This window comes from Morus notabilis, unplaced genomic scaffold (assembly GCF_000414095.1).
Source record: "Morus notabilis unplaced genomic scaffold, ASM41409v2 Scaffold355, whole genome shotgun sequence".
Classification (NCBI taxonomy): Eukaryota; Viridiplantae; Streptophyta; class Magnoliopsida; order Rosales; family Moraceae; genus Morus; species Morus notabilis.
In genome coordinates, this window is record NW_010360877.1 from 99,721 (window position 1) to 111,368 (window position 11,648).

General features: G+C 34.8%; 1 protein-coding gene across 1 annotated transcript; it reads left to right on the forward strand.

The window, feature by feature from the left end:
- Positions 1 to 1,680: 1,680 nt before the first annotated feature.
- Positions 1,681 to 3,553, forward strand: LOC21400555 (probable acyl-activating enzyme 6). Its single transcript, XM_010097455.2, has one exon. It carries the CDS (start codon positions 1,796 to 1,798, stop codon positions 3,467 to 3,469), a length of 1,674 nt encoding a protein of 557 aa, XP_010095757.1. The 5' UTR covers positions 1,681 to 1,795; the 3' UTR covers positions 3,470 to 3,553.
- The last annotated feature ends 8,095 nt before the right edge of the window (positions 3,554 to 11,648 follow it).

Sequence of the window (11,648 nt, forward strand, 5' to 3'; positions counted from 1 at the left end):
TAACTAAGCACTAACAGATTCTAGAAAACTAACAACAAACTCTAAACTAACTAACTGCCTAAAACGTCCCAAATCCAATATTCAGAGCTCAGTTTGGAATAAGATGTGTTGTTTTGTTTTGAGACATATTTTTCTGTCTTACTGAATGTCCCTCTAATACTATTTTCATAACCTATTTAAATGTTTAAGTAATTTTAATGTTTAATATTTTTATTATGCGATTAAATTCTTAAATTTATGGTCTGTTTGGTAAACAAGTTTAACTTTAGTTTGAACTAAACTAAAGTTGGTTCAAACCAGTTTTTGATAAATTTTCCTACGGTTGATGTTTTGAATTTAGCACTCCTTTTGTTTTCAATGGTTTGAACTAAAAATTAAAATACGTTTTTTAAACTTTTCATTTTAAATCAAAGAAGTTCAAATCACCATATTTCAAACCTAGTTATCCTTAAATTATATATCAAAATTAGATTATATGTCAAAATAATATTGGGCAGTCAATAGACATGAAATTCGGATAAGAGATATGGACTCATCTGAGGTGATACACAAATTATTACACACGTATCTAAAAATCTAAAAATAATATAAACAAGCGAAATTGATAGCAATACTGAGCACATTTAATATTTCTCATTAAAAAAATAAAAACGATGCACATTTAATTGGCCAGCGTGGGACTTTGTCGTCTACATCCACCGATAACACCGACGGAGATAAATCTGATGACATTAATACACTTTTAGAAAAAGGAAAAAAAAGGGTTAAATAGTCGGATTGGACTTAAAAATTCTACTCACATCTATTTATTTTCATTTGTCTGTGTAAAATGTGGTCTCTATTTAAATAATGATCATTACGGAATATATATTGAACGCTAACAAGGGAGTTTCTTTAATATGTTAAAAAATGAATTATCGGTATTTAATTTCTTGACTTTTCAGTTATAAAATCTGCAGCAAAAACTCTTGTTCTCTATAGTAATTTTAATTAAATTTAACAGTCAAAAATTAATTCTACATGTCTCAATAAAAGAGTTTAAAAAAAATGAAAACTTCAACAACTAACTGATTCATTTGTCGGGGAAAAAAAGGCTTATCGGTCCAATTATAGATAAGATAAAATAAAATCTCTATCATGTTGATCCGGATTGAGGGGCCCACTGGTGATGGTGGAAATGATGGGTAGAATGCATTCTTGCCGGAGGGGGCAAGCCCACGCAGATGACATATGGGTGGGATTTAATTATTAGTGAGAATCACGTTCAGTATGGCTGGGCATGCAGCATTACAATGCAATCATTTGATTATCTTTTTCCAAAGTAGTGGTAGATAATTAAAGCTTGATCACTCTCTCGTCTGTTCGACCTCAGAGCCAAAACGAGTGATATTATCGCATAATCTTATCAGTGTTAATCAAAATATTTGCACGTAATAATCATTTTCTGTTGCAAATGCAGATTAAATACTGGCTAGAATGCAGACTCACCAGTACAGAGTACAGACAAGACACTACGGAACGGAACCATTATACACCGCACACAAAGTTGGTGTAATTTTTCTCTCTCTTTCCTAGCCACATGCTAACATGTGATCTTCCTGCTCCTAACAAATATATTCGCACGTCCAGAAAATTCATTGCATATATAATAATAATAATAATAATAATAATAATGCAAAACGAATATATATGTTACAAAAGCTTAGAGAGGTGATCAGAGCTTTGCATTACATAAATTTTCATTCCTATTCATTTCGTTAATTTTCCAACGTGCTTTTGCATGCCATTATAACTTATGGAAAACCTAAAACCAAACCCGGCGAACTCTTCTCCACTAACCCCACTGGGATTCCTGGAAAGAGCGGCGATCGTCTATGGCGACTGCCCTTCTGTTGTCTACAATGACACCTCCTACACATGGTCGGAAACCCACCAGCGGTGCTTGCGCGTGGCCTCCTCCATTGCCGTTTCTCTCGGAATCAAGAGTGGCCAAGTCGTCTCCGTCGTCGCTGCAAACGTCCCGGCCATGTACGAGCTCCACTTTGCCGTCCCCATGGCCGGCGCCATTCTCAACAACATCAACACACGCCTGGATGCCCACACCGTCTCCGTCATGCTCGGCCATAGCGAGTCCAAGCTTGTCTTTGTAGACCAACTCTCACAAAACCTTGTCCTCGACGCCATCTCAATGCTCCCACTCAACACTCCGATTCCTCTTCCTGTTCTCATCACCGACTCGGCTCCTGACGTTGATGATCAACTTCATGATCGCTTTCTTTGTAGTTACGAAGACCTGGTGACGAATGGTGATCCGGGGTTCCGGTGGGTCCGACCGAAGAGCGAGTGGGACCCGATAGTATTGAATTACACCTCCGGTACAACATCGTCTCCTAAGGGTGTCGTCCATTGCCACAGAGGGGCTTTCATCGTCGCTCTTGACTCACTCATAGACTGGGGAGTGCCCAAGCAGCCTGTATATCTTTGGACGCTCCCCATGTTCCACTCAAACGGTTGGAGCTACCCTTGGGGAATGGCGGCCGTCGGCGGCACAAACGTATGCCTCCGAAAATTCGACGGTCCCACGATCTTCCACCTCATCAGACGGCACAGCGTCACTCACATGGGCGGTGCACCCGTCGTGCTCAACATGTTGTCCAACACTCCCGACGTCGAACCCCTCAAAAACCCGGTCCACATCATGACCGGCGGCGCACCGCCGCCAGCTCCTGTGCTCCACCGGACCGAGTCGTTAGGTTTCATAGTCTGTCACGGATACGGACTGACCGAGGTAATGGGAGTTGTGGTGTCGTGCGCCTGGAAACATGAGTGGAATAGGCTTCCCGCGACGGAGCGTGCCCGGCTAAAGTCCCGACAAGGTGTGAGGACGACGGCAACGGCAGAGATCGACATTGTTGATCCAAACACAGGTATGAGCGTGAAGAGAGATGGAATGAGCTTGGGGGAGATAGTTGTAAGAGGAGGGTGCGTTATGTTAGGGTACCTTAAAGACTCTGAGGCTACTGAAAGATGTATAAATAGCAAGGGATGGTTATACACAGGCGATGTGGGGGTGATGCATTCAGACGGGTATATGGAGATCAAGGACAGATCAAAGGATGTGATTATAAGTGGGGGAGAAAACGTGAGCAGTGTGGAGGTGGAGTCGGCGCTCTATGCACATCCGGCAGTTCACGAGGCGGCAGTAGTGGCACGGCCGGATGAGTTCTGGGGGGAGACGCCGTGTGCTTTCCTGTCGTTGAAAAATGGAGCGACAAGAAAGCCGACGGAGGAGGAGATCTTCGAGTACTGCAGGAGGAAGTTGCCGCATTACATGGTGCCGAAATCGGTAGTGTTTAAGGAAGAGCTTCCGAAGACTTCGACTGGGAAGATTCAAAAGTTTGTGTTGAAAGAGATTGCCAAGGCTATGGGGTCCAGCACTTTGGCAGGAGTCAGTCGGAGTCGGATGTAGCTAAGAGTTGACTTGTGCGATCTCATTTTCATTTCAGCTGTTCCTCCAATTAAATTTTAACATTTTATTTACTTGCTTAGGTTTTTTTAGTATTAAGTGATAAAAGAATAGTTAATGAGATAAAAAAAATTGAGATAATAGATCTGAATTCTGTAACCAATGCAGATTGCATGGCATGTACGTACGTAGCCAGCGAACCACTTGGGGAATCCGGTAGTCATGAAGTGTAATATTTACTCGAAACAGTTGAAAGTAAAAGAGATGAATGGAGTAATCTTATAGAAAATGATATGTTTTGTCTTGTCTTTTTTTGTTGAAAAAGAAACTCTTGGATCGGGTGGACAATGCTGATAATGTTGTTCTCAATAGTCTCATCAAGTCTCGCATGTGAGTCCTGCACGTACAGGGTCCACTATCCATCAACCCGATGTTACTGAGCAATTATAGTGCCTGATCATTTTCTTTTTGCCTTTTCTACAGTCAGTAATTAGCTGTAACTGTAAGCTACTCTGCTGGTACGTAAAGATTCAAACTTGGAATGGAGTAACTTCTACCAAAATATCGTGTACTCTTCACACTCCACAACAAAAGGATACGACAATCGAACATGACAAGATGTTCAAATTCAAAATAAACGTGAATCAAAATAGATAGAATTCAGAATAAGTAATTTGGAGTCAAAATAAGTTGTTTACTTGATTATAGGATTGGAATCAGAGTCAAATTGAATCTCATTATTTTTTGTTTACTGACACTAAACTATTGCAAAACGTGCTAATATACCTTTTACATTTTGTATTTTTATTTGAAAAAATTATGTATTTGATATATTAAAGTTAATTATGACTAAAATATTTATTATAATAATAGGAAAATAAAATAATAAATATAAATTGCACAATTATTTAGAATGTAAAAATAAATTGTCAAAATGCGAATAAAATAAATATAAAATAATTAATAATGAAGTGTTAAAAATTAACGTATATTATTAATTTTAATAAACAAAATAAAGTACATATTTATTATATTAGAGTTATCAATAATTAAGCTAATTTTATAATATAAGGTAATAAAATACTAAAAATTTGTTGAAATAATTATTTTTGAAATTTATTTTGAATTTTATATTTATAAGTAAATTAGGGGTAGAATAATAATTTAATATTTCTATCAGGATTGAGAGTCCCTCTCCCATTCATCAATTTCAAATTTGGGTGGGGCGTTCGAATCTCACTCACATTTCTAGATAAAAAGAGTAAGTAAAGATAGAAGTGACTCCCATAAACTAATCCTAATCAGTAAAAGTGTCATTCATGTATTTAGCTGGAAAGAAACAAGTGAAAAATAAGGTTAACTGAAGGGTAAATTATAGCCTTACTAACAATTGTCAAATTTTTTTTACATTTCTAACATATCCTCAATTTTTCATCATTTTTTTTTTAACTTTAGAAGACCTCCAGGAAACTTGGTTGTAGTGGTTGTAGTGATCTCGGTTGTTTTTGGTGGATTTGTCATTTCAATTCATGAGTTAGTTATCATTTTGGCGATTTTGTAAATTTTCACTGCTAAAATAAAGGCAATCAAAATTAATTTTAAGTTAAGAGTCTTTTACCGCGGCCGAATTGAGGAAATTGGTGATTGCTAGTTTCTTTCCAAGTTTTTTTCTAGACGGTATGAAGCTCGATGTACTGTAGAAGCCATTGTCTAGACATGTACAGAAATGAGGGTGAAGCCTAGCTGGCAAGGGACAGTTGAGAACGACGAGAAAGCAATTACTACCTTTAAATACAAATGTTTAATAATACCATTATGCCTCTAAAAGATTTTTTACTTCTAATAAATTAGTAACTTTGCAATTTACTGCTATTTATTTCAAACATTTATCTACTTACTTTGATAACAATAACATTATTTACTACAAGTTTCCTCGAGAGTAAGCCCAATCCATCATCAATATCATAGCCTAGGTGGGACAAGAGTACTCTTTACCCGATGGGCAAGATCCCCTAATCTGTGTAAGTCTTGGGCCTGTATAGGCAATTGTCCCCAGTCCATTAGGCTGAAATGTTAACTATAATATTTATAAAAAAATAAAAAACTTGTAGTAAATAGGCCAACTTATAAAACCTAAAAAGTAAATAGTCTATTTACAAAACATTAGAAATTTAATAGGCCATTTAAAATTTAAAATGGTTTACTTTCCGATAATACCCTTAGTTCCTAGTTTTTACAGTTTTTTCTTTTTAGTCATTTTTTGTTTTTTTCAATTTTTTTTTCTATTCCCTTTCTGCAGTCAAACACCTTCACTACCCCTCTCTTTCTCTTTCTCCACCATCCACTCTCTCTTCAAGCCATGCACCGAGAACTCTGTCGAGGAGATTGTGACTCTATCGAGGAGATTGTGACTCTGTCATTATCGTTCCATTCGCCATCAGGATTGTTAGAAAATTAGTAATGAAGACTTGAAACACGTAAAAATTAGGTTTTTCTTAAAGCGTTATTTGCCCCCTCTCATCTTGAGATTGCTTAAGGGTTTCAACAACAAATTGCTTCCAGGATATGACAAGCCTTTTAAAGTGTTTTTGCACTAAGCAAAAGTGAAGAAAACGCAAAGAATAGAGAACGTTTTTTTTTTTTTTTTCTGGGAAGGAGAAGAGAATGAATTTTCAGAATATTTTTTTTCTAAAAACGTGTTCTCTATTTATAACTTTAATGGCAACCTTTAATTATACCTGTTAGAGAAACTGCTGCCTAATCAGAAAGGTTATATCCTTTCAGTTAATTTAAAATTAAAAAAATACACTAAAGGTTGTAACCTTTCAAAAACAAAAACAAAAAATTATTTTTTGAAATCTGAATTTTTTTTTAAAATATTATTTTAATAGCGCCTCATTGCTCACGCCACGCGTGCGTGCAAGTCAAAAGAGACTCTCTCGTTGTCACTTCATCAACCCACTCACATGTGTGTTGACTTATAAAGTGCTACTCCACCCTATAAGTTTTCTATGTGGGACTTTAGTTATCAAGTTTTTTATATTTACACTTGAACAATTCCCACTTGTTCAAGTATAAATATAAATAGATCACCTAGAAACTAAAAAAAAATGTTTATGAATACAATAAGGTATTGTTAGATTTGAACCCTACCTTAATATAAGTACCATAAGGTAATTGTCGAAATCCCTGGTAGTATAAAACTTTGAACTAGTTATTCCTTTAACAAAAATCGGTGACACTACACACATAAACATTCATGTGTTCTTTTATTCTACACAAAACTCCCTTAGCACTTTTAATGGCCTTGTGCTCATCCTGTTTCATGAACTTTTAAGAGAGAAACTCTAACTCTCACTTGAGGCGACACCACCTCTAAGTTCATATAGGTGAAGTTCTTCCAGTATCCTCGTTACATTTAAGATACTTGTCTCTTAGATCGAACTTCATTAAGAGTTTTGTTTTTTTTTTTTTTAAATTACTCAACCCTCAAACTGTAACAACCAGCACTAATGTTCTGTAGATAGGGCTAAACGTATAGTGCTGAAAATATCCACAAACAATGATTTGTTTGTACCCTTTGAACCTAAAACTAGTCATTTCACAGTGTTAGGTTGGGTTGCCATTAAAGGTAGACTATCATTCTAGGAGCTTCAGCCCCATCCCTCTAGATGTTGACTTTATCAAATCTATTGTAAGAGGCTTGGTAAAAGGATCTGCCAAATTGACAGTGGATTTCACATATGTGAGTGAGATACCACTTTTAATTAACTTTCTCACATATTCATATCTTAGACTAATCTGTCTAGTTTTTCCATTATATACCTCACTGTATGCATGTGCTAAAGTGGCTTGACTATCACAATGTATAGGTGTAGCCGATACATTCTTAGAAGTCAAAGGGATTTCTAATAGAAGATTCCTAAGCCACTCTGCTTCATTCCCTATTGCTGCTAATGCAACAAATTCTAACTCCATGGTTGAGTGTGTAATAAAAGTTTATTTCTTAGATCTCCAAGAAATTACACCTTCTCCAAGAGTGAACACCCAACCTGAAGTAGATTTGTTGTCTTCTACACTTGATATCCAGCTAGCATTTGAATATTCTTCTAATATAACAGGGAACTTTGTATACTGAATACCTAGGTTTTTACTCTTCTTTAGATAACTAAGAACCCTAGCAATAACATGCCAGTGCTCAAAATTTGGGTTGCTAATAAATCTGCTTAATTTACTAACTGCAAATGCTATATTAGGTCTTGTACACTGTTCCGCATACATAAGACTTCCTATAATACTTGCATACTCAAGTTGGGCAACTGCCTTTCCTTCATTCTTTAGAAGTTTCAAGCTTGGATCAAATGGTGTGTTTGCATCCTTAATTTTTAAGTGATTAAACATGTTCAACACTTGCTCAATATAGTGCGATTGACTCAATGTAAAACCCCCACTATTTTGCATAACCTTGATACCTAAGATCGTATCAACTTCTCCAAGATCTTTCATTTTGAATGAGGAAGATAGAAACCTCTTTGTTTCTATTATGCCACTTATGTCATTGCTGATGATCAACATATCATCAACATAAAGACATACAAAGATAATTTACTTATCACACCCTTTTGTATATAAGCATTTGTTTGCAGTATTATGAATGAATCCATTTGAAAGAATAGCATAATCAAACTTTTCATGTCATTGTTTAGGTGCTTGCTTTAGCCCATGCAAAGATTTGACAAGTTTACACACTTTATATTCATTTTCAGGTTGAACAAAACCTTCCGGTTGTTCTATGTAGATCTCCTCATTGAGATCTCCATTTAAAAACGTTATTTTAACCTCCATTTGATGAACATAAATATCATATATAGATGCTAAAGCAAACAAGATCCTAATTGAAGTTATTCTTGCAACATGCCCATATGTATTAAAATAGTCAATTCCTTCTTTTTGTTGATAATCTTTAGTTACTAATCTAGCCTTAAATGTATTTAGAGTGGCATCAGTATGGTACTTTTTCCTAAATACCCATTTACATCCAATAGACTTAGAACCGGGTGGTAAATCGACAAGTTTCCAAGTGTGGTTAGGCATAATAAAATCCATCTCATCATTTATTACATCCTTCTAAAAAGCAGAATCCTTCGAAGCCATAGACTCATTTACTTCTTCGAGGTTTACAAGGTTCCTCATGAATATTAGGAGTTAACTCTACTTGTGACCTTTCAATGAAAGAATTTCCTTCATGAGATATCTCATTTGTAGGAGCTTGAGAATTATCACCAGAAATTAATAAATTCTCAAAAAACTCTGCATCTCGTAATTTTATTATAACCTTAGACTCTAAATTTAAGAGTCTATATGCTTTGTTATTTGTAGCATATCCTACAAATGCACTTCTTATCCCTCTAGGACCTAACTTCGTCCTTCTAGGATCGGTATTTTTGTAATAAGCAAGACACCCCCACACTTTAAAATAACCTATATTGGGTTTTCTCCCTTTTCATAACTCATGTGGAGAGATTTTGTTTTTCTTTAAAGGAATTCTATTGAGTATTCTATTTTCACAGCCCTTAATTTGTTAACAATAACTTGTAATTCATGAACTTGAGGCAAAACAGGTTGATTATCAACCATTTTAAAATCAAAATATTTTGAAATTAGAAACTTTTTGGTACCTTCCACCTCTGCCTTATATTTGAATTCCAGTGCGTTCCAAATCTCTTTTGCAGACGGAGTGTTGGTGTAGAGGTCGTATAGACGATCTAACATCGCGTTGAGAATATGTCCACGACACATGTGTTCATCTTCCTATCGCTTCTTTCGTTCTGCCTTCAGTTCGTCGATGTCATTGTCTGAAGGTTTTGGAATTGGTTCCAAATCAGGTTCAAGAACATAGAAAATCTTCAGAGCGGTCAACAGGAATTTCAGTTTGTCTTGTCAGCGAGTAAAATTCATCTCGTCAAACCGATCTAGTTTCACCAAATCTTGATTCATCAGTTTAATTGTGGCAATAGTGGTTTCAGTCTCCATTTGAAAAAAATATTACTTTAAGATTGTTGGAAATTTAATAATGAAGACTTGAAACACGTAGAAATTACGCTTTCCTTAAAGAGTTATTCGCCCCCTCTCTTCTTGAGATTGCTTAAGGGTTTGAACAGCAAATCGCTTACAAGATATGACAAGCCTTTCAAAGTGTTTCTGTGATAAGCAAAAGTGAAGAAAACACAAAGAACAGAGAATGTTTTTTTCCTAGGAAGGAGAAGAGAATAAATTTTCAAAATTTTTTTTTTTCTAAAAACGTGTTCTCTATTTATAACTTTAATGGCAACCTTTAATTACACCTGTTAGAAAAACTGCTACCCAATCAGAATTGTTTTATCCTTTCAGTTAATTTAAAATTCAAAAAATACATTGTTTCTGAAAGGTTGTAACCTTTCAAAAATAAAAAACAAAATAAATTTATGTTTTGAAATCCAATTTTTTTTTAAAAATATATTATTTTAAGTATTTTCTACACACGCCAAAAGCGCCTCTACAGCCTCACTGCCAACGCCGCGCACATGCGTGTGTGCGAGCCACAAGAGACTCTCTCGTTGCCACTTCATCAACCCACTCACATGTGTGTTGGCTTATAAAGTGCTACTCCACCCTATAAGTTTTCTATGTGGGACTTTAGTTATTAGGTTTTTTATATTTACACTTGCACAATTCCAACAGGGATCTTAGACATGTCTGCTTCTTGGCGGCGCAACTCCGGCCAATAGAGAGGCCTTCGTTGCGGCGATCTGGCTCGCAATGAGGCTGGCCATCTCAAGGAACAACCATTGCTGGAATTATGTCAATGCCAGAAGCTGTTTTTGGAGATGCGAAAGAAGAGTTGACAGTGGCCGCTCATCGTACAGAAAGGAGGAGAGAGAGGGAGAAAAAATAGAGATTGTGTGATAGGGATTTAAATTAAGGTTTCCTGGATTAGCAAAAACAAAAAATTAGGGTTTCTTGACATTTTATTAGGGGTAATTTTGTCATTCAACTAAGTGTTAAATCTAAATTTACATCTTAATGGTCTATTTACTAACTATTTCTAATCTTGAGCTATTAATTTTTGTTCTCCCCCGAATCAGGCCTATTTCTCTCTTTCTCTCAAAAAAAAAAAAAAAGACAAATACCCATTAAAGTGCATGAGTCTAGATTTTTACTCATCACTCTTGATTAATATCTTTTTTAATCAAATAACTATATTAGCAAAAAGGTATTAACTAAGAATAAAGAGTAAAAATTCAGACTCATGCACTTTGAGAGTAAGTTCAACAATTTTCTCAAAAGAATAATACCAAAACCGCTCCTTCTATTTTGTCAAAAATACAAATTTCGCCTCTTTTATTATGCAAATACCTAAAAGACCACCGTGTTTATAAAACAGACTCAAAACACCCTATGAACCAAATTAAATTTTTTAAAGAATCAATATGACCTTTTCCAATCTTTATTAAATACAATTCAAAATATTATTAAACTAGAATGTCAAATAAAATCAATTTAAAAAAATAAAAGCTCCCAAAATAAATGAAGTATTTTATTGATTATTTGAGCTTTTTTTAAAATTTTGTTTAATTTTTTAGTTAAATCATATCTAAAATAACATTTAACATAAATTAGAAAGGATAATCATGCATTTTCAATAATTTAACTGATTTAGGTGTTTTGAATAAGCTTTTATAAACACAATGGGTGTTTTAGGTATTTATATAATAAAAAGTAATAAAAAGTAATAAAAAGTAATAAAAAGAGTGAAAGTGGTATTTTAACAAAATATAGGGGACATTTTAAGTATTAAAAAATTAAAATCTAAATATTTTTCCTTGTTTTGTTGTCTCAAAAAATATTTCTTGTGATATTTCTTATTATTATGAAATCTTCGGTGAAAATTATAATTTCTTTTCTCGCTAAGAAATTTAAATAAATTTAAAGTACTTTTACGTCAATATTGAATTTTGTTGTCATTTCCGTGTAAACAATTATGCGGATTAAGTATATTGTTAGTTTTAATATTTTTGTATCTTTTGATCTTGATTAGAACAAGAGTGCATCTATTCGTTCTCTCCTTCTTTTCCAATTGTGTTCATATGATTATGTACCCTTTTTTTTTTTTTTTTTTTTTTTTTAAATTCTTTTGTTTTTT

Bases quoted from the DNA above. Each gene is read 5' to 3' on its own strand.
- LOC21400555 (XM_010097455.2), top strand. From the start codon at position 1,796: ATGGAAAACCTAAAACCAAACCCGGCGAACTCTTCTCCACTAACCCCA.